Genomic DNA, 24,410 nt, shown 5'->3' on the forward strand with positions numbered 1-24,410 from the left:
AACTCAGTTGGTAATTATAACATATTAGTGTCATTTATAAAAGATATAGTTACATCTTATTATATAATTTCACTAGACAACAAAGATTTTTCTTCCTGAATACTTTTCTGTATATCTTATAAACTTTGGACTGCTGATCATGAAAATTGCCATGAAATTTCCCTATCATGCACCGTTTTTAGAAATCACCTGATGGTTATATCAATTCATAATCCAAGTCAGAGTAATTGATGCCAAGATTAAGGAAGGCATTTTTGTTGGTCCACAAATCAAACAGTTCATCACTGACAAGCAATTTGAAGAAGTCTTAGAGGGACTAGAGAAAATCACATGGAAGGGATTCAAGGATGTTGTTGAAAAATTTCTTGGCAAGTACAGAGCACCAAACTATATGTCGCTGGTTGACAAGCTGCTTCAAGCAAACAAAACCATGAAGTGCAACATATCACTAATGATTAATTTTCTGCATTCCCATTTAGACTTTTTCTTGCAAATCTTGGTTCTGTCAGTGACGAGCATGGTGAAAGGTCATGGAGAAACGGTATCAGGGCAACTGGAATTCATCAATACTGGCTCATTATTGTTGGACACTTAAGCAAGAAACCTCAGACACTGAGTACAAATGAAAATCATCAACAGAACATTTTTAGCTTTGTTGAACTATTGCAAAGCATCAGCACCATTATGCAATTAAACACATTATATTCAATAAAAGTAAATTTCTTGTTTCTCCAAATTCCTATGTCATACAAGTAGTCTGAAATTATATTTGTGTTCAGCTTCAAGCAGTCTACCATAAACAGAAAAAATTCTGAAGAAGCAATACTTTTGAAAGCATTTGTTGTCTGGTGTTTTCAAATCTAATTTATGCACAGAGTATTTACATCAGCTAGGTCATAGACTAGTACAGGCCCTTAAGATCACAATGTTGTGCCAGACCAAATAAATTAGTCATCAAATTGCCAACTAAACTACACAAAGGCCATATCCTTCCATTTCCCTCACATTCATGTGTCTACTGAATCTAAACATTTCTTAAAACTCCCTAATGTATCTGCCACCACCCCAGGCAGCTCATTCCAGACACCCAACACCCTCTGTGTAAAAAATCTTGCTCCTCACATCTCCTTTGAACTTACCCCTCTCACCTTAAATACATGCCTTCTGGTATTAGACATTTCCACCCTGGGGAAAAAGATACTGTCTGTCTACTCTAATTTTATAAGCCTCTATCGAATCTCCCCTCAGTCTGCACCATCCCAAGGAAAACAACCCAAGTTTGTCCAGCCTCTCATTATAGCACATGCCCTGTAATCCAGGCAACATCCTTCTGCATCTTCTGCACCCTCTCCAAAGCCTCAACATCCTTCCTATAATGGGGCGACCAGAACTATATGTAGTATTCCAGATGGGGCCTAACTAGATTTTATAAAACTACAATTAACTTCCTGACTTTTTGTTTAATTTGTAAACCCAATTTATGCATAGAGTATACATCAGTTTATGCGAAGATTACTGTGAAAGGGAATGCACACTGTGTTAACCTCCACAGCATTACTGACAGTCAATAGAATTGCCTAGAGTCACAGAGAAGTATAGCACAGAAGCACGCACTTCTCTTAAATATTAGAACTGACCACATGGACCGCTTATAGAAACATAGAAACATAGAAAATAGGTGCAGGAGTAGGCCATTCGGCCCTTCGAGCCTGCACCGCCATTTATTATGATCATGGCTGATCATCCAACTCAGAACCCCGCCCCAGCCCTCCCTCCATACCCCCTGATCCCCGTAGCCACAAGGGCCATATCTAACTCCCTCTTAAATATAGCCAATGAACTGGCCTCAACAGTTTGCTGTGGCAGAGAATTCCACAGATTCACCACTCTCTGTGTGAAGAAGTTTTTCCTAATCTCGGTCCTAAAAGGCTTCCCCTCTATCCCCAAACTGTGACCCCTCGTTCTGGACTTCCCCAACATCGGGAACAATCTTCCTGCATCTAGCCTGTCCAATCCCTTTAGGATCTTATACGTTTATAGGTATTGGGGGTAAGGTATTGGTGTGGGTGGAGAATTGGTTAGCAGACAGGAAGCAAAGAGTGGGAATAAACGGGACCTTTTCAGAATGGCAGGCGGTGACTAGTGGGGTACCGCAAGGCTCAGTGCTGGGACCCCAGTTGTTTACAATATATATTAATGACTTGGATGAGGGAATTAAATGCAGCATCTCCAAGTTTGCGGATGACACGAAGCTGGGTGGCAGTGTTAGCAGTGAGGAGGATGCTAAGAGGATGCAGGGTGACTTGGATAGGTTGGGTGAGTGGGCAAACTCATGGCAGATGCAATTTAATGTGGATAAATGTGAAGTTATCCACTTTGGTGGCAAAAATAGGAAAACAGATTATTATCTGAATGGTGGCCGATTAGGAAAAGGGGAGGTGCAACGAGACCTGGGTGTCATTATACACCAGTCATTGAAAGTGGGCATGCAGGTACAGCAGGCGGTGAAAAAGGCGAACGGTATGCTGGCATTTATAGCGAGAGGATTCGAGTACAGGAGCAGGGAGGTACTACTGCAGTTGTACAAGGCCTTGGTGAGACCACACCTGGAGTATTGTGTGCAGTTTTGGTCCCCTAATCTGAGGAAAGACATCTTTGCCATAGAGGGAGTACAAAGAAGGTTCACCAGATTGATTCCTGGGATGGCAGGTCTTTCATATGAAGAAAGACTGGATGAACTGGGCTTGTACTCGTTGGAATTTAGAAGATTGAGGGGGGATCTGATTGAAACGTATAAGATCCTAAAGGGATTGGACAGGCTAGATGCAGGAAGATTGTTCCCGATGTTGGGGAGGTCTAGAACGAGGGGTCACAGTTTGAGGATAGAGGGGAAGCCTTTTAGGACCGAGGTTAGGAAAAACTTCTTCACACAGAGAGTGGTGAATCTGTGGAATTCTCTGCCACAGCAAACTGTTGAGGCCAGTTCATTAGCTATGTTTAAAAGGAAGTTAGATATGGCCCTTGTGGCTACAGGGGTCAGGGGGTATGGAGGGAAGGCTGGGTTCTGAGTTGGATGATCAGCCATGATCATAATAAATGGCGGTGCAGGCTCGAAGGGCCGAATGGCCTACTCCTGCACCTATTTTCTATGTTTCTATGTTTCTATGTTTCAATCAGATCCCCCCTCAATCTTCTAAATTCCAACGAGTACAAGCCCAGTTCATCCAGTCTTTCTTCATATGAAAGTCCTGCCATCCCAGGAATCAATCTGGTGAACCTTCTTTGTACTCCCTCTATGGCAAAGATGTCTTTCCTCAGATTAGGGGACCAAAACTGCACACAATACTCCAGGTGTGGTCTCACCAAGGCCTTGTACAACTGCAGTAGTACCTCCCTGCTCCTGTACTCGAATCCTCTCGCTATAAATGCCAGCATACCATTCGCCTTTTTCACCGCCTGCTGTACCTGCATGCCCACTTTCAATGACTGGTGTATAATGACACCCAGGTCTCGTTGCACCTCCCCTTTTCCTAATCGGCCACCATTCAGATAATAATCTGTTTTCCTATTTTTGCCACCAAAGTGGATAACCTCACATTTATCCACATTAAATTGCATCTGCCATGAGTTTGCCCACTCACCCAACCTATCCAAGTCACCCTGCATCCTCTTAGCATCCTCCTCACTGCTAACACTGCCACCCAGCTTCGTGTTATCCGCAAACTTGGAGATGCTGCATTTAATTCCCTCATCCAAGGCATTAATATATATTGTAAACAACTGGGGTCCCAGCACTGAGCCTTGCGGTACCCCACTAGTCACCGCCTGCCATTCTGAAAAGGTCCCGTTTATTCCCACTCTTTGCTTCCTGTCTGCTAACCAATTCTCCAGCCACACCAATACCTTACCCCCAATACCGTGTGCTTTAAGTTTGCACACTAATCTCCTGTGTGGGACCTTGTCAAAAGCCTTTTGAAAATCCAAATATACCACATCCACTGGTTCTCCCCTATCCACTCTACTAGTTACATCCTCAAAAAATTCTATGAGATTTGTCACACATGATTTTCCTTTCACAAATCCATGCTGACTTTGTCCGATCATTTCTCCGCTTTCCAAATGTGCTGGCTTTTATTCCACCCTCTCACTACCTTCTGAGTGAAGAGGTTCCCCCTCATGTCCCCCTTAAGCTTCACACTTTTCACCCTTAACCCATAACCCCTAGTTGTAGTCCCACCCAACCTCAATGGAAAAAAAACTTGCTTGCATTTACTCTGTCTATACCCCTCATAATTTTGTATACTTCTATCAAATCTCTCCTCAGTTTTCTACGTTCCAAGGAATAAAGTCCTAATCTATTCAATCTTTCCTTATAACTCATGTCCCCTAGTACTGACAAAATCCTTGTAAATTTTCTCAGTACTCTTTCAACCTTATTTACATCTTTCCTGTAGGTAGGTGACCAAAACTGCACAGAATACTCTAAATTAGGCCTCAATAATATCTTGTATAACTTCAACATAACATCCCACCTCCTCTACTCAATATACTGATTTATGAAGGCCTCTTTAATTTCCTTCCCTAATTCTGCCTGTTACCCATCTCTCCATCCTCTCTTCTTACATTGTTTTTTTTAAACTGCTTTCCTGTTTCCTTCTGTCTGAATGGGTTTTATTATTTGAGTTTGTACTCTGTAATCTCTTTGGGCATGCTAGTGATTGTGAATGTGTACTATAGTATGACAGCCATAGAAGTGGATTCGACAAAATCAGGGCAGAGATTGTTTAAAAAAAAGTAGAAAATGCTGGAAATAGCCAGTAGCTCAGACAATCCCTGTAGAGAGAGATATTCATCCAGAGCACATCAGATATTACAGGAGGATTTTGCTTACAATTTCCACCTGTTAAAATGTATTGGCAACATTTATGCAAATGATCTGTGATTGATTGATGTACAGGATGCTGGTATGTGAAATATCAACACTGAATTGGAGAATACACAGTCGATGTTTTGGGCTGAAACTCTTCATCAGGACTGGAAATGAAGGGGGGAGGGAAGAATCTAGAATAACAAGATGGGGGGGGAGGAGGGAAAGCTTGAATGTGATAGGTGAAACCAGTCGGATGGGGGAGGGAAGGTGAAGTCAGAAACAGAGAGGAGATAGGTGGAGAAGGTTAAGGGCTGGAGAAGGCAGGACCATGGGAGAAAGGGAAGGAGGAGGGACACTTGGAGAAGAGGAGGCGGGGAATGATAGGCAGGTGAGGAGAAGAGGTAAGAAGGAGGGGGCCAGAGTGGGGAACTGAAGAAGAGGGAAGGGGGGAGGAGAAAGAAAACACTGGAAGTTGGAGAAATTGGTGTTCGTGCCATCAGGTTGGAGGCTACCTAGACAGAATGAGGTGTTGCTCCTCCAAATTGAGAGTGGCCTCATCGTGGCAGAAGAGGAGGCCAACATACCAGCCCTGAGCCTGGATTTTCAGACTGGACCTGATGAACGTAGAATGTAAGGAAACAACAGTCGATCTAGTAGCTAATGGGCATACCTGCATTTCTACCCTTCATAGCTGCTGTAACTATTGGCCATTAACCATTAGACATAGGACCATAATTAGGCCATTTGGCCCATTGAGTCTGCTCCACCATATCATCACAGCTAACTTATTATCCCTCTCAACCCCATTCTCCTACCCTCTCCCTATAACTTTACATGCTCTGACTAATCAAGAACCTATCAAATTCCGCTTTAAATATACCCAGTGACTTGGCGTCCGCAGCCATCTGTGACATTGAATTCCACAGGTTATCCTCCCTCTGGCTAAAGAAACTCTTCCTTATCTCTATTCTAAATGAGTGTCCCTCTATTCTGAGGCTTTGCCCTTTTGTCCTAGACTCACCCATATTGGAAAAATCCTCTTCATATCCACTCTATCAAGGGTGCTCAATATTCGATAGGTTTCAATGACATCCCTTTTCATTCTTCTAAACTCCAGTGAGTACAGGCTGAAAACTATCCATTGTTCCTCATATGCTAAACCTTTCTTGCCCGGAATCATTCTTGAGAATCTCCTCTGGACCTCTCCAATGCCAGCAAATCTTTCTCAGATAAGGGACCCAATACTCTTAAGTGCGGTCTGAGCAATGCCTTATAAAGCCTCAGCATCACATCTTGCTCTTATATTCCAATCCTCTCAAAATGAATGCTAACATTGCTTTTGCCTTCCTTACCACAGACTCAACCTGCAAGTTAAGCTTTAGAGTGATTTGCACAAGGACTTTCAAAACCCTTTGCACCTCTGATATTTGAATTTTCTCCCCATTTCAAAAATGGTCTAAATCTTTATTCCTTCTACAAAAGTGCATGACCATACACTTCCCGACACTGTACTCCATCTGCCATTGTCTAGACTCCTGCTTCCCCAAAACTACCTGCCCCTTCACCTATTTTCATATTGTCTGTAAGTCTGGCCACCATCAATTCTGTCATCCAAATCATTGACATATAATGTGAAAAGAAGCAGTCCTAATATCAAACCCTGTGGGACGCTACCTGTCACCAGCAGCCAACCAGAATGGGCCCTGTTTATTCCCACTCTTTGCCTCCTGCCAATTAGCCAATCTTCTATCCCTGCTGGGATCTTTCCTGTAAAACCATGGGCCCTTATCTTGGTAAACAGCCTAATCTGTAGCACTTCGTCAGAGGCCTTCTGGAAATCCAAGTACACAACATCCATTGATTCTCATTTGTCTATCCTGTTATTTCCTCAAAGAATTTCAATAGAGGGATGTGATGTTGAGGCTCTATAAGGTGCTGGTGAGACCTCACTTGGAGTACTGTGGGCAGCTTTGGTCTCCTTATTTAAGAAAGCATGAAAACATAGAAAACATAGAAAATAGGTGCAGGAGTAGGCCATTCGGCCCTTCGAGCCTGCACCACCATTTATTATGATCATGGCTAATCATCCAACTCAAAACCCTGCACCAGCCTTCCCTCCATACCCTCTGATCCCCCTAGCCACAAGGGCCATATCTAACTCGCTCTTAAATATAGCCAATGAACTGGCCTCAACTGTTTCCTGTGGCAGAGAATTCCACAGATTCACCACTCTCTGTGTGAAGAAGTTTTTCCTAATCTCAGTCCTAAAACATAGAAACATAGAAAATAGGTGCAGGAGTAGGCCATTCGGCCCTTCGAGCCTGCACCGCCATTTATTATGATCATGGCTGATCATCCAACTCAGAACCCAGCCTTCCCTCCATACCCCGTGACCCCTGTAGCCACAAGGGCCATATCTAACTTCCTTTTAAACATAGCTAATGAACTGGCCTCAACAGTTTGCTGTGGCAGAGAATTCCACAGATTCACCACTCTCTGTGTGAAGAAGTTTTTCCTAACCTCGGTCCTAAAAGGCTTCCCCTCTATCCTCAAACTGTGACCCCTCGTTCTAGACCTCCCCAACATCGGGAACAATCTTCCCGCATCTAGCCTGTCCAATCCCTTTAGGATCTTATACGTTTCAATCAGATCCCCCCTCAATCTTCTAAATTCCAACGAGTACAAGCCCAGTTCATCCAGTCTTTCTTCATATGAAAGACCTGCCATCCCAGGAATCAATCTGGTGAACCTTCTTTGTACTCCCTCTATGGAAAGGATGTCTTTCCTCAGATTAGGGGACCAAAACTGCACACAATACTCCAGGTGTGGTCTCACCAAGGCCTTGTACAACTGCAGTAGTACCTCCCTGCTCCTGTACTCGAATCCTCTTGCTATAAATGCCAGCATACCATTCGCCTTTTTCACCGCCTGCTGTACCTGCATGCCCACTTTCAATGACTGGTGTATAATGACACCCAGGTCTCGTTGCACCTCCCCTTTTCCTAATCGGTCACCATTCAGATAATAATCTGTTTTCCTATTTTTGCCACCAAAGTGGATAACTTCACATTTATCCACATTAAATTGCATCTGCCATGAATTTGCCCACTCACCCAACCTATCCAAGTCACCCTGCATCCTCTGAGCATCCACCTCACAGCTAACACTGCCGCCCAGCTTCGTGTCATCCGCAAACTTGGAGATGCTGCATTTAATTCCCTCATCCAAGTCATTAATATATATTGTAAACAACTGGGGTCCCAGCACTGAGCCTTGCGGTACCCCACTAGTCACCGCCTGCCATTCTGAAAAGGTCCCGTTTATTCCCACTCTTTGCTTCCTGTCTGCTAACCAATTCTCCACCCACACCAATACCTTACCCCCAATACCGTTTGCTTTAAGTTTGCACACTAATCTCCTGTGTGGGACCTTGTCAAAAGCCTTTTGAAAATCCAAATATACCACATCCACTGGTTCTCCCCTATCCACTCTACTAGTTACATCCTCAAAAAATTCTGAGATTCGTCAGACATGATTTTCCTTTCACAAATCCATGCTGACTTTGTCCGATGATTTCACCGCTTTCCAAATGTGCTGTTATCACATCTTTGATAACTGACTCCAGCAGTTTCCCCACCACCGACGTTAGGCTAACCAGTCTATAATTCCCCGGTTTCTCTCTCACTCCTTTTTTAAAAAGTGGGGTTACATTAGCCACCCTCCAATCCTCAGGAACTAGTCCAGAATCTAACGAGTTTTGAAAAATTATCACTAATGCATCCACTGTTTCTTGGGCTACTTCCTTAAGCACTCTGGGATGCAGACCATCTGGCCCTGGGGATTTATCTGCCTTTAATCCCTTCAATTTACCTAACACCACTTCCCTACTAACATGTATTTCGCTCAATTCCTCCATCTCACTGGACCCTCTGTCCCCTACTATTTCTGGAAGATTATTTATGTCCTCCTTAGTGAAGACAGAAGCAAAGTAATTATTCAATTGGTCTGCCATGTCCTTGCTCCCCATAATCAATTCACCTGTTTCTGTCTGTAGGGGAACCTACATTTGTCTTTACCAGTCTTTTCCTTTTAACATATCTATAAAAGCTTTTACAGTCAGTTTTTATGTTCCCTGCCAGTTTTCTCTCATAATCTTTTTTCCCTTTCCTAATTAAGCCCTTTGTCCTCCTCTGCTGAACTCTGAATTTCTCCCAGTCCTCAGGTGAGCCACTTTTTCTGGCTAATTTGTATGCTTCTTCTTTGGAAGTGATACTATCCCTAATTTCTCTTGTCAGCCACGGGTGCACTACCTTCCTTGATTTATTCTTTTGCCAAACTGGGATGAACAATTGTTGTAGTTCATCCATGCCATCTTTAAATGCTTGCCATTGCATATCCACCGTCAATCCTTTAAGTGTCATTTGCCAGTCTATCTTAGCTAATTCACGTCTCATACCTTCAAAGTTACCCCTCTTTAAGTTCAGAACCTTTGTTTCTGAATTAACTATGTCACTCTCCATCTTAATGAAGAATTCCACCATATTATGGTCACTCTTACCCAAGGGGCCTCTCACGACAAGATTGCTAATTAACCCTTCCTCATTGCTCAAAACCCAGTCTAGAATAGCCTGCTCTCTAGTTGGTTCCTCGACATGTTGGTTCAAAAAACCATCCTGCATACATTCCAAGAAATCCTCTTCCTCAGCACCTTTACCAATTTGGTTCACCCAATCTACATGTAGATTGAAGTCACCCATTATAACTGCTGTTCCTTTATTGCACACATTTCTAATTACCTGTTTAATACCATCCCCGACCTCACTACTACTGTTAGGTGGCCTGTACACAACTCCCACCAGCGTTTTCTGCCCCTTAGTGTTATGCAGCTCTACCCATATCGATTCCACATCTTCCCGGCTTATGTCCTTCCTTTCTATTGCGTTAATCTCCTCTTTAACCAGCAACGCCACCCCACCTCCTTTTCTTTCATGTCTATCCCTCTTGAATATTGAATATCCCTGAACATTGAGCTCCCATCCTTGGTCACCCTGGAGCCATGTCTCTGTGATCCCAACTACATCATAATCATTAATAACAATCTGCACTTTCAATTCATCCACCTTGTTACGAATGCTCCTGGCATTGACACACAAAGCCTTCAGGCTCTCTTTTACAACTCTCTTAGCCCTTATACAATTATGTTGAAAAGTGGCCCTTTTTAATGCTTGCCCTGGATTTGTCGGCCTGCCACTTTTACTTTTCTCCTTTGTACTTTTTGCTTCTACCCTCACTTTACACCCCTCTGTCTCTCTGCACTGGTTCCCATCCCCCTGTTGTGAACTAACCTCCTCTCACCTAGCCTCTTTAATTTGATTCCCACCCCCCAACCATTCTAGTTTAAAGTCACCTCAGTAGCCCTCGCTAATCTCCCTGCCAGGATATTGGTCCCCCTAGGATTCAAGTGTAACCCGTCCTTTTTGTACAGGTCACGCCTGTGCCAAAAGAGGTCCCAATGATCCAAAAACTTGAATCCCTACCTTCTGCTCAAATCCCTCAGCCACGCATTTATCCTCCACCTCATCGCATTCCTACTCTCGCTGTCGCGTGGCACAGGCAGTAATCCCGAGATTACTACCTTTGCGGTCCTTTTTCTCAACTCCCTTCCTAGCTCCCTATATTCTCCTTTCAGGACCTCTTCCCTTTTCCTACCTATGTCATTGGTACCTATATGTACCACGACCTCTGGCTCCTCACCCTCCCACTTCAGGATATCTTGGACACGATCAGAAATATCCCGGACCCTGGCATCAGGGAGGCAAACTACCATCCGGGTCTCTGGACTGCGTCCACAGAATCGCCTATCTGACCCCCTTACTATCGAGTCCCCTATCACAACTGCCCTCCTCTTCCTTTCCCTACCCTTCTGAGCTACAGGGCCGGACTCTGTGCTGACGTTGGAGAGGGTGCAGAGAAGATTCACTAGAATGATTCTGGGAATGAGAGGGTTAACATATGAGGAACGTTTGTCTGCTCTTGGACTGTATTCCTTGGAGTTTAGAAGAATGAGGGGAGACCTCATAGAAACATTTCGAATGTTGAAAGGCATGGACAGAGTGGATGTGGCAAAGTTGTTTCCCATGATGGGGGAGTCTAGTACGGGAGGGCATGACTTAAGGATTGAAGGGCGCCCATTCAGAACAGAAATGCGAAGAAATTATTTTCGTCAGAGGGTGGTGAATCTATGGAATTTGTTGCACGGGCAGCAGTGGAGGCCAAGTCATTGGGTGTATTTAAGGCAGAGATTGATAGGTATCTGAGTAGCCAGGGCATCAAAGGTTATGGTGAGAAGGCAGGGGGAGTGGGACTAAATGGGAGAATGGATCAGCTCATGATAAAATGACGGCGCAGACTCGATGGGCCGAATGGCGACTTCTGCTCCTTTGTGTTATGGTCTTATGGATTTGTCAGGTAAGATTTCCCCTTAAGGAAACCATGCTGCCCTTGGCCTATTTTATCATGTGTCTCCAAGTACTCCGGAACCTCCTCCTTAATAATGGATTCCAACATTTTTCCAAGTACTGAAGACAGGCTAACTGGCCTATAAATTCCTTTCTTCTGCCATCCTCCCTTCTTAAAGAGTGGAGTGACATATGCAATTTTCTAGTCGCAGAATCAGAATCAGGTTTATTATCACTGGCTTGTGACGTGAAATTTGTTAGCTTAGCAGCAACAGTTCAATGCAATACATAATATAGAAGAGAAAAAAAAAGATAAAATTAAAATAATAATAGTAGATAAATCAGTTGCGGTATAGGTATATTGAATAGGTTTTAAAAACATGCAAAAAAACAGAAATGCTGTATATTAAAGAAAAAAGTGAGGTTCTGTCTTCTGGAACCATGCTAGAATCTCGTGATTCTTGAAAGATCATTACTCATGCCTCCACAATCTCTTCAGCTACCTCTTTCAGAACCCAGGGGTGTCGTCCATCTAGTCCAAGTGACTTATCTGTTTTCAGTCTTTTCAGCTGCCCAAATGCGAAATCCTTAGTAATGGCGACCACATGCACTTCTACCCCCTGACACCCTTGAATTTCTGGCAAATGGCTAGTGTCTTCCACAGTGAAAAATGACGCAAAATACTTTTCATGTTCATCTGCCATTAATGGTTGTTTTCAAAATGTGCTTTTGTTTCTTAGAGTGAAGAGGTTGGCGCTCTCCTATTGGCTATTAACAATCTGGCAGATCAGTGCTATTTCAGGCATTATGGGATATTGGAGGAAATGATTATTCTGACAAAACTGAACATGGTAAAGGTCAGAACATTTAACTTTTTATTCTATATAAACGTTGTTTCTTCTCCCTGTGCATTGTCAGCCATCACCATTTGGAATTCAACTCATCTAGTTTTGATGTTCCTGTCTCTCTTATTTCTAGCCTTGTCATTTCCAATGAGTAACTAGTCTTCCTTTCGGGAAATTGCTCCATAGTTTGAATGCTCACCTCTCTGCTGGCGTCAGGAAGAAGATACAGGAACCTCAGGAATCACACCCCCAGGTTCAGGAACAATTATTACCCCTCAACCATCAGGCTCTTGAACAGAGGGGATAACTTCACTCATCTTCACTCACCCCACTTCACTGAATTGACTTCACAACCTATGGACTCACTTTTAAGGACTCTACAACTCGTCTTCTTGATATTTATTGCTTATTTATGTATTATTATCATTATTTTCTTCTCTTTTGTCATTTGCAGTTTGTTGTCTTTTGCACACTGGCTGTTTGTTCATCTCTATTTTGTGTGGATTTTCATTGATTCTATTCTGTTTCTTTCTACTTACTGTAAATGCCCATGAGAAAATGAATCTCAGGGTAGTATATGGTGATATATATGTTTTTTGATAATAAATTTAACCATATAACCATATAACAATTACCACACGGAAACAGGCCATCTCGGCCCTTCTAGTCCATGCCGAACTCTTACCCTATCCTATTCCCACTGACCTGCACTCAACCCATAACCCTCCATACCTTTCCTGTCCATATATCAATCCAATTTAACTTTAAATGACAACATCGAACCTGCCTCAACCACTTCTGCTGGAAGCTCGTTCCACACAGCTACCACTCTCTGAGTAATGAAGTTCCCCCTCATGTTACCCCTAAATTTTTGTCCTCTAATTCTCAACCCATGCCCTCTTGTTTGAATCTTCCCCACTCTCAATGGAAAAAATCTAACCACGTCAACTCTATCAATCCCCCTCATAATTTTAAACACCTCTATCAAGTCTCCCCTCAACCTTCTACGCTCCAAAGACCTAACTTGTTCAACCTTTCTCTGTAACTTAGGAGATGAAACCCAGGCAACATTTTAGTAAACCTCCTGTACTCTCTCAATTTTATTGACTTTGAACCTTGAACTTTTCAGCTTGCAACTTGCTTATCCAAGGCCCTTCTGTCCGTACTCTAATTCACCCCACTATGACAGTCATCTTAGTTCAGTGTTGGGGTGAGTGAAATTGACTGAAGCTATCCCCTTTATTCAAGAGTCTGTTGGTTGAGGGGTAATAACTGTTCCTGAACCTGATGGTGTGAGTCCTGAGACTCCTGTACCTTCTTCCTGATGGCAGCAGTGAGAAGGTGGTGGGGGTCCCAGATGATGGATGCTGCTTTCCTGTGATATTACTCCATGTAGATATGCACGATGTTAGGAAGGACTTTGCCCATGATGGACTGGCCTGAATCCACTAATTTTGTGTAGGATTCTCCATTCAAGGGCATTGGTGTTTCCATACCAGGCTGTGATGCAGCCAGTCAATATACTCTCCACATCTATAGAAGTTTATTAACATTTTAGATGCCATGCCAAATCCATACAAACTTCTAAGAAAGTAGATACAGGCACTGCCATGCCTTCTTTGTAATGACACTTATGAGCTCATCCCAGGAAAGGTCTTCTGAAGTGATAACACTGAGGAACTTAAAGTTGCTGACTCTCTCCACCTCTGATCCCTTAATAAGGACCAGGTCAAGGACCTTCAGTTTCCCCCTCCTGTAGTCAATAATCAGCTCTTTGGCTTTGCTGATTGTGAGTGAGGGCTTGTTATGGCTCCACTCAACCAGATTTTCAATCTCCCTCCGATATGCTGATTGCTCATCACTTCTGATTCAGCCAACAGTAATGGTGTTGTCAAAAAACTTTACCACATATTCTTAAAAACCATCCCTTTAAGTCTTTTGTTAACTTTTCCTAATGTGCTACCACTTTTTGTGGAACAGAGCTCATTAAAGGTCATAGACATGTGCTGTTAAATATTAACTAGTAAAGGAATACGTATGTTTAGGAAGATAGTTAACTTTAACAGTGGGCTCGTGGCCAAGTGGTTAAGGCATTGGACTAGCTACCTGAAGGTCATGAGTTTGAGCCCCAGCCGAGGGAACGTGTTGTGTCCTTGAGCAAGGCACTTAATCACACATTGCTCTGCGATGACACTGGTGCCAAGCTGTATGGGTCCTAATGCCCTTCCCTTGGACAACACTGGTGTCATGGAGAGGGGAGACTTGCAGCATGGGCAACTGCCGGTCTTCCATACAACCTTGGCCAGGCCTGCGCCCTGGAGAGTGAAGACTTTCCAGGCACAGATCCATGGCCTCGCAAGACTAACGGATGCCTTTCTAACTTTAAATCAGTTACCATCTGTCGTGGTTTTCCTACCGGGCAGCTCGAACCTATTTGGTAAGTGTAATGTATATCAAATTTATCACTAAATCCTACTGAGTAAGAGATATGAATATTCACAGAAATACTCATTCTAAATAACAAAGCACATTCAAATTCAAGTTCAAGTTTATTGTCATCTGACTGTACATATATACAACCAATCAAAATAACGTTCCTCCGGACCACAGTGCACCTACAATACATACGTCATACACAGCACATAAGACAAAGTATTACCATAAATAAGTTAATAAAATATAATTCAACATGTATGTAGTGGGCAGCAGAGGTAAACAGTAAACTGTACAATAAACAGCTCTCTGACCTCAGTGGTGGCAGAGGATGCACTAGTCTCACAGCCTGAGGGAAGACAGTCCTCGGTCCTGATGTTCTTTTACTTCCTTCCTGATGCTAGCGGGTCAAAGAGATTGTGGGAGGGGTGGTAGGGATACGCAACTTCGGGCACCTCATACTCAAAGTAAAGCATTGGAGCTCAGGGCCTGTAAGTTCCTTATAAAAACTCCCAGAAAATATTTGGGAATGTAATATTGAGTTTTACAAAAGTGGGTTGTGCATTTTTTTTAAATTTAGAGCTACAGCATGAAACAGGCACTTACGGTCCTCTGAGCCACACCGCCAGCAATCCTGATTTAAGACTAGCCTAATCACGGGACAATTTACAGTGGCCAATTACCCTACTAACTGGTACGTTTTTGGACTGTGGGAGGAAGCTGGAGCAGCCAGTGGAAATCCATGCATTCAATGGCGAGGACGTACAAACTCCTTAGAGATGGTAGGAGTTGACGTTCTGAGCTGTAGTAGCATTGTGCTAGTCACTACACAATCCAGGTGCTCCGTGATCTGAAATAATCAATCCCACAGAAATGTTACCAGGTATCCTTATAATAATATCTTAGAGCTGATTTGTGTCCTCTGCTTGTATTACAGGAATTCATCGTGGAAAAGAAAACGATTACCCAAATGGCATTACACATGGATTCAACAACAATCAGTAGTACCTCAGACCAAATTCAGAATAAACCAGGAGTAACTAATAATGCAAAACAACAGACCAATACGTCTCTCGCAAATTCTACTAAAATGGTAGCCCAACATAAGAATTTAAAAAGTCATTAAATTCCAATGCTTAATGTTTGTTTCAAAAGAAAATCTGATATTTACCACTGATCTACAGAGACTATTAATCTATAGTAGTGTAGCGGGTAGCATGATGCTATTACGGTTTGGGGCATTCCAGAGTTAATCCGGACTGTCTGTAAGGAGTTTGTACGTCCTCCCTTTGGAGTGTGTGGTTTTCCCCAGGTGCACTGGTCTCCTCCCACAGTACAAGGACATACCAGGTTAGTCCTGACGAAGGGTCTCAGCCCGAAACGTTGACTGTACCTCTTCCTAGAGGTGCTGCCTGGCCTGCTGCGTTCACCAGCAACTTTGATGTGTGTTACATACCAGGTAGGTTCACTGGTCATTGTAGATTGTCCTGTGAACTGAACTGGACTGAACTATGACCTTTGTGTTTTATCTTCTGTGTTTTTACTCTTTTTTTATGCTGCTGTTTGCATAATGTTTTTGCACGGGGAGGGGAGGGGGGGGGGCAGGTTTGATGTTTTTCTTTGACCAGATTGGTTCCATGGTTCTTCCTTGTTTGTGAGTGTCTGCGGGGAAGATGAATTTCTGGGCCATAAACTACATACATACTTCGATGATAATAAATGTAGTTTGAGTCTTTGATTAGGTTAGGGTTAACCAGAGTTGTGGGGGCGGGATTGATAAATAAATAAATAAATACCTGTTAATGTTAGGGGAGAAGTAATTGGCAAAGGGAAGGGATGCAGTGCAGATTCTTTATGTGATTGTATTCAGGCAAGGTAAATGGTAGGGCACTGAGGAGTGCAGTGGAACAGAGGGATCTGGGAATACAGATACAAAATTCCCTAAAAGTGGCCTCACAGGTAGATAGGGTTGTAAAGAGAGCTTTTGGTACATTGGCCTTTATTAATCAAAGTATTGAGTATAAGAGTTGGAATGTTATGGTGAGGTTGTATAAGGCATTAGTGAGGCCTATTGTATACTTGCCTCGAGTATTGTGTTCAGTTTTGGTCACCAAATTACACGAGGGATATAAATAAGGTTGAAAGAGTGCAGAGAAGGTTTACAAGGATGTTGCCAGGACTTGAGAAACGCAGTTACAGAGAAAGGTTGAATAGGTTAGGACTTTATTCCCTGGAGTGTAGAAGAATGAGGGGAGATTTGATAGCAGTATATAAAATTATGATGGGTATAGATAGAGTGAATGCAAGCAGGCTTTTTCCACTGAGGCAAGGGGAGAAAAAAACCAGAGGACATGGGTTAAGGGTGAGGGGGAAAAGTTTAAAGGGAACATTAGGGGGGGCTTCTTCACTCAGAGAGTGGTGGGAGTGTGGAATGAGCTGCCAGACAAGATGGTAAATGTGGGCTCACTTTTAACATTTAAGGAAAACTTGGACAGGTACATGGATGAGAGGTGTATGGAGGGATATGGTCCAGGTGCAGGTCAGTGGGACTAGGCAGAAAAATGATTTGGCACAGCCAAGAAGGGCCAAAAGGCCTGTTTCTGTGCTGTAATGTTCCATGGTTCTATGACAAAAGCTGACGAGTACAAAAAACAACTTTCTTGTTCACAAAAGGCAAATCAAAAACTTGCAGCAAAACTACAGCTTCAAGATTTTCAATAATAGTTCTTTTAAAACCACAGAGCTTATAGTTGACATGTTTATGAGTGGAAAATAATGGTCATGTAATATTTAATTTTGTGTATGTGTTACCTTATTTTTATCAAAGTTATGTACATTTGAAAAACACACAACTGAATAGCAAACGATAAATGATGGATCATGAAAATGAATGACAGCATGAACATCAATTTCTCCCGGTAATTTTCCTCCTCCCCCTTCCCTCCTTTTCTATTCCTCACTCTGGCCTCTTATTGTTGGCATTTAATATTTCAGTAATATTTGAGTAATCTTGTATACATAATGGTTGATTAAGCATTCGTTTGTTTAAATAATTCATTATGAGTTACAGTGCCTATGAAAAGTATTTACCCCCTTTGGAAGTTTTCATGTTCTATTGTTTTCCAACATTGAACCACAGTGGATTTACTTTATTTTTTGACACTGATCAACAGAAGAATGCCCAGAGTTGTAATAGTGTGACACTAACCGCTAGACTACTATGGCGCCCTATGCCCTCTAGGTTGTAAGATGCTCTTCACTTTAGCACCTCTATCAAATCTGAATGGTGTCCCCACATGGACTGACACCAAACATGAGGTAACATAACCACACTTTACCATGGTCATTTTCTGTTATGTGGAGATACACTGTTGTGTAATTAATATTTCAGTTATATTTGAGTATTCTTATGTATATATATTGGTTGATTTAGTATTCTTGTCCTTTAAATAATTAATAACAGACTCTATGTAAAAATATGTTAGTTGCATATGTCATCATGCTATTATGTGATACATGTGTGTTTCACTTAAAGTAAACACAAAGTTCCTGGACTCCTGTATATTCCTTGAATTAATTTAATGTTTTAAAGTTACAAACCATAACATTGGTGATGAGGTATTTTCAAAATGAACCTGAGAGGGCTTCCAAGCCACTGAAGCAGAGCAAGATGTTCAAAATTAAGAAAGAGCTGCGAGAGCACCAGCAAGTAAAAAAGACACCCCAGCATGTGCAAAGGTGGTCTTCAGAAGAGAGGACATGATTGACTTTTTTTTAAGTCAATAAAAAAACAGAAGAATTCGTGGGTTCATAAATAGTGAGTTCTGGGTGATAATAATCATTTTTTTTAATCCAAAATAGCTGAATGCATTGGAAAGATTGATGAGTTTGATTACACAATGTGTAATTGGCTCATGTATACTGAATTATTGGAACCGTATTTTGAAGCAAATGAAATAGTCAGGGAGAAGCAAGTTCCAATTTTGCTGAGTGCATTAAGTTTAAAGGCATACAGCTTACCTCGAAGTTTGACTTCTCCAGCCAAACCAACAGAAACTAGCTTTGCGACTATTGTGAAAGTGATGCAGAAACACTTAGAACCAAAGCCATTGTTAATTGAAGAATGCTTTAGGTTTCATTAGCGTAATCAAAAAGAAAGGGAGTTCATTTCAGCATACATTGGCTGAACTGAAGCGATTGTATAAATATTGTTGGTTCAGTAATTGTCTTAATGATACACTAAGAGATTGTTTAGTTTGTGGAATCTTAAAAGAATGCATTCAAAAATAGCTCCTAACTGAAGCACAACTTACATGCAAAAGAGCAGTGGAAATCACTGTTTCAATGGAAACTGCAGACAGAGATGCAATTGAGTTGCGTTCAGAAATTAAAGTGAGTGTGAATAAAATTGTAGAGTCTAAACAGAAATCGGCCTGGTCTAACAAATTGTGTTACAGTAGTGGCAGGAGTTCACATTCTCCAAACAAATGCAGCTCTAAAGGAGAAGCTTACAGAAAGTAAGCAACAAAGTAGATCATATGCAAAGAGCATGTTGGGCAGACAAACATAAGTTGTCTATGCAGGGAAGAAGAAAAAGGAAGGAAGAGATGAGAGAAAGGATGTGATGAGAAAGAGAGAAGGAATGTGAGAAAGAAAAAGAAAAGGAGAAGAGTAAACCCAGTGAGAGAAAGGGAGAAGAAAGGTGTCCAGAGCTGTCAGAAACACTTCCTGCAACCTCAGAGTCAACTCCTACAACCACCATGGACTTGAGATTATTTCACAGCCGCAAGTCACACTGGCCAAGCAGAGTGATCTCGCTTGTCAGGAAATACATTATCGCACAAAAGAAAGAAATCCTTAACAACAATTAAGTCTTTCTGCCTGAATAGGACAATTCAAAATTTACTGTGCTGTGCATGTCTGTGTATAGTAGTTGTATTATATAGAATCCTGTGTTCTCTATTGTGTTGGAGTTTATCGCTAAGCAGGGAGGATTGTTGTGTATTTAATATTTCAATAATTGTTAAGTAAGTATATATATATATAGTTTGATTAAGCATTCTTGTTCTTTAAATAATTAATTACTGATTATATGTATCAACACATTAATTGCATACATCATCACACTACCATGTGATGTACATGTGCCTTGTTTAAAGCTAGCTGGAAGTTGCACCTGTATTCCCAGACCCCTGTGCTTTTTTTGAACTAATTTAATGTTTTGTAATTTCAAAGCATAACAAGGCCATAAGATATACGATCAGAATTTAGTCAGAGGGTGGTGAATCTATGGAATTTGTTGCCACGGGCAGCAGTGGAGACCAAGTCATTGGGTGTAGTTAAGGCAGAGATTGATAGGTATCTGAGTAGCCAGGGCATCAAAGGTTATGGTGAGAAGGCGGCGGAGTGGGACTAAATGGGAGAATGGATCAGCTCATGATAAAATGGCGGAGCAGACTCGATGGGCCGAGTGGCCGACTTCTGCTCCTTTGTCTGATGGTCTTCTGGTCTTATGGTCTTATGGTCTAATTTGGTCATTTGGCTGATTCATTTCCCTCTCAACCCCATTCTTTTGTCTTCTCTCCCTAACTCTTCATGCTTTGATCAATCAAGAACCTAGCAATCTCTGTCTTAAATTTACCCAATGAGCCTGTGGCAACAAATTCCACACATTCACCACTCTCTGGCTAAGGCAATTCCTCCCACCTCTGCCTCTCTAATTGCTTGATGCTCCTGATGAGATAACGTTAAAGGTGTTTCAGCGGGGTCAAAGTCAAAAGAAAAATGTCTAGAGAATCCCATATTAGCAAGGAAAGCATCTAGGATATCTCAGTGTGGTAACTTAATGGGTTGAATTAAAATTAACAATTATTTTCTTTTTGAAACACCATTGGAAATAGGAAGCAGTTTTTAGGATGATTCAATCTCAATTCATTTCTTAGTTCTATTTAATCTGATAAAATTAGTTTTATTACTCAAAAATTATTGTTCACTGACAATCACTCGTACTGAGTCCACTGCCAATTGTAGTGTCACATTTTGCAATTACGGTTGCCCCACTTATAGTACTAGCTAGAAGCCCCAGGACATTTATCTGAGTCTATTTCAACTGACCTTGGACATGACCCAGACAATGGTGTGTTGAACATGTGGGAAGCAGATCTGAAGCAAACGATGATTTTGAATGGCAGAGCAGCTTGAAGAGTCAACCGCTGCTTTTGCTTAAACACGTTTTATCTTGACAATCAGGTCAACATCAAGATTCAAGATTGTTTAATGTCATTTAAGCACATCTATATGGAGTGCTCTCACAGGACATGCTGTCTTCTCACTGTTGCTATCAGAAAGAAGGTTCAGGAGCCTCAGGACACCACTAAGTTTAGGAACAGTTACAGTACCCATAAAAAGTATTCATACCCCTTGGAAGTTTTACAACATTGAATCACAGTGGATTTAATTTGGCTTTTTTGGCACTGATCAACAAAAAAGACACTTTTGTGTCAAAATGAAAACAGATTGCTACAAAGTGATTTATAAATTAATTACAAATATAAAACAAAAAATAATTGATTGCATAAATATCCACCCCCTTCAAGTCAGTATTTAGTAGATGCACCTTTGGCAGCAATTCAGCCTTGAGTCTGTGTGGATAGGTCTCTGTCAGCTTTGTACATCTGGACACTGCAATTCTTCCCCATTCTTCTTTACGAAACTGTTCAAGCTCTGTCATATTGCATGGGGATCATGAGCCAGCCACAACTTCTCAATTGGGTTGAGGTCTGGACTCCGACTTGGTCACTCCAGGATACTAACTTTGTTGTTTCCTGTGTAACTTTGGCTTTATGCTTTGGTCATTCTCTTGCTGGAAAACAAATCTTCTCCAAGTCGCAGTTCTCTTGCAGACAGCACCAGGTTTTCCTCCAGGAATTCCCTGTATTTTGCTGCACTCAATTTACTATCTATATTCACAAGCATTCCAGGGCCTGCTGCAGTGAAGCATCCCCACAGCACAAACAGCCACCACCATGCTTCATGGTAGGGATGCTGTGTTTTTGATGATGTGTGGTGTTTGGCTTACGCCAAACATAGCATTTAGTCTGATGGCCAAAAAGCTCAATTTTGCTTTCATCAGACCATAGAATCTACTTCCAGCTGACTACAGGGTCTCCCACATGCCTTCTGGCAAACTCTAGCTGAGATTTCATGTGAGTTTTCTGCAACAGTAGATTTCTCCTTGCCAATCTTCCATAAAGCTGCGACTGGTGAAGCACCCGGGCTACAGTTGTATGCACAGTGTCTCCGATCTCAGCCACTGAAGCTTCTAACTTCTCCAGCGTTGTCATAGGGCTCTTGGTGGCCTCCCTCACTGGTCCCTTTCTTGCACGGTCACTCAGTTTTTGAGGACGGCCTGCTCTAAGCAGATTTACAGCTGTGCCACATTCTTTCCATTTCTTGATGATTAACCTAACGGTACTCCAAGGGATATTCGGTGACTTGGAAATTTTCTTGTATCCATCTCCTGACCTGTGCTTTCAATAATCTTTTTGTGGAGTTGCTTGGAGTGTTCTTTTGTCTTCATGGTGTAACTTTTGCCAGTATACTGACTCACCAGCAGTTGGACCTTCCAGATACAGGTATATTTTTACTATAATCAACTGAAACACCTTGACTGCACACAGGTCTCCAAAAATAGATCTCCATTTAACTAATTATGTTATTTCTAAAACCAACTGGCTGCACCAGAGATGATTTAGTGTGTCATTTTAAAGGGAAGGGGTGAATACTTATACAATCAATTATTTTGTGTTTTATATTTGTAATTAATTTAGATCACTTTGTAGAGATCTGTTTTCACTTTGACATGAGTCTTTTTAGACCATAAGACATAGGAGCAGAATTAGGCCATTTGGCCCATCGAGTCTGTTCCACCATTCAGCCATTGCTGAATTCTTTTCTCCGCTCCTCGCCCCACTCCCTGGCCTTCTCCCCTGTAACCTTCGACGCTGTGTCTAATCAAGAACCTTTCAATCTCTGCTGTAAAGACACCTAACAACCCGGCCTCCACAGCTGCCTGTGGTAATAAATTCCTCAAATTCACCACGCTCTGGCTAAAGAAATTTATCCGCACCTCTGTTTTAAATGGATGCCCCTCTATCCTTTTCTGTTGATCAGTGTCAAAAAAAACAAATTAAATCCACTGTGATTCAATGTTGTAAAACAATAAAAACATGAAAACTTCCAAGGGTCGTGAATACTTTTTATAGGCACTGTATTACCCCTCAACCATCAAGCTCTTGAACCAGAGGGGTTAACTTCACTCAACTCCACTCACACCATCACTGAACTGCTCCCATAACGTATGGTTTCACTTTCAAGAACTCTTCATCTCACATTCTTGATATTTATTGTTTATTTATCTGTTGTTATTACTTCTTTCTATTTGTTTTTGTACAGTTTGTTATCTCTTGCACACTGGCTGAACACCCAAGTTGGTGTGGGTTTCATTGTTTCTGTTATGGTTATTACTCTATGCATTTATTGAGTATTAGATTATGAAGACACGCAGTCCTCTTTTATTGTCATTTAGTAATGCATGCATTAAGAAATGATACAATATTTCCTCCGGTGTGATATCACAAAACACAGGACAGACCAAGACTGAAAAAACTGACAAAACCACATAATTATAACATATAGTTACAAACAGTGTAACAACTTGATGAAGAAGTCCATGAGCACAGTAAAGTTCAAAGTCTCTCAAATGTCCCACATCTCATGCAGATGGGAAAAGGAAGAAAAACTCTCCCTGCCATACCCGACTACGGTCCGACTCTGAGTCATCCGAAAACTTCGAGCCTCCGAATCAGCTCTCCGACACCGAGTACTGAGCGCCATCTCTGTCCGAATGATTCGACCTCAATCTCGGTCACCAACTGCAGGCAAAGCCGGGGATTTTGAGGCCTACCCTCTGGAAGATTCCCGACCGTGCAGTAACGACAGCAGCGAACGGGTGTTTCAGAAATTTCTCCAGATGTTCCTCTGTGCTTTCACGTCCCTCTCCATCAAATCAGAATTGTCCACGGCTCCTATTTAACAGATACGATACCATTTTTTACTGGAGGGCTGCGCACGCACAGCGTGCTGCTCTCTCTCCTCCCGCCGTCCCACAAGAAAAGGAAAATCAGGATTGTATATGATGACATATATGTACTCAGATAATTAATCTACTTTGAACTTTGAACAAGGATAAAGAACAAAATAATTGCTACTCCACCTCCGGTGCATACAAAAAGCCCACAATAATAATTTAAAAACACAATAAAATATAAATGAAAAACAAGGGAAAATCTGCAGATGCTGGAAATCCAAGCAACACACACAAAATGCTGGAGGAACTCAGCAGGCCAGGCAGCATCTAGGAAAAGAGCACAGTTTTCAGCAGGATTGGAGAAAAAAAAGATGAGGAGCAGAGTTAAAAAGTGGGGGGAGGGGGGAGAGAGAAACGCCAACTGATAGGTGAAACCAGGAGAGGGAGGGGTGAAGTAAAGAGCTGGGAGATTGATTGGTGAAAGAGATAGAGGGCTGGAGAAGGGGGAATCTGATAGGAGAGGACAGAGGAGCATGGAAGAAAGAAAGTGGGGTGGTGCACCAGAGGGAGGAGATAAGGTGAAAGAGGAAAAAGGGGATGGGGAATGGGGAAGGGCAGGTGGGGGCCTTTACTGGAATGTTGAGATATTGATGTTTTTGTCATCAGGTTGGAAGCTAACCAAACAGAATATTATGTGTTGTTCTTCCAACCTGAGT

General features: G+C 42.0%; 1 protein-coding gene across 2 annotated transcripts in view; it reads left to right on the forward strand.

Moving 5' to 3' along the window:
- Positions 1-16,179, forward strand: part of si:ch1073-416d2.4 (coiled-coil domain-containing protein 42 homolog) — a 101,253-nt gene extending 85,074 nt beyond the window's left edge. The window contains exons 8-9 of one of the 2 annotated variants that reach the window (XM_063056453.1): positions 12,069-12,185; positions 15,544-16,179. In XM_063056453.1, the coding sequence (XP_062912523.1) occupies positions 12,069-12,185; positions 15,544-15,732 (306 nt within the window). In that variant the 3' untranslated portion in view covers positions 15,733-16,179. The remainder of the gene's footprint in view (positions 1-12,068; positions 12,186-15,543) is intronic. The other variant, XM_063056542.1, reaches the window with a different exon arrangement.
- Positions 16,180-24,410: the final 8,231 nt, after the last annotated feature.

This window comes from Mobula hypostoma, chromosome 1 (genome assembly GCF_963921235.1).
Source record: "Mobula hypostoma chromosome 1, sMobHyp1.1, whole genome shotgun sequence".
Classification (NCBI taxonomy): Eukaryota; Metazoa; Chordata; class Chondrichthyes; order Myliobatiformes; family Myliobatidae; genus Mobula; species Mobula hypostoma.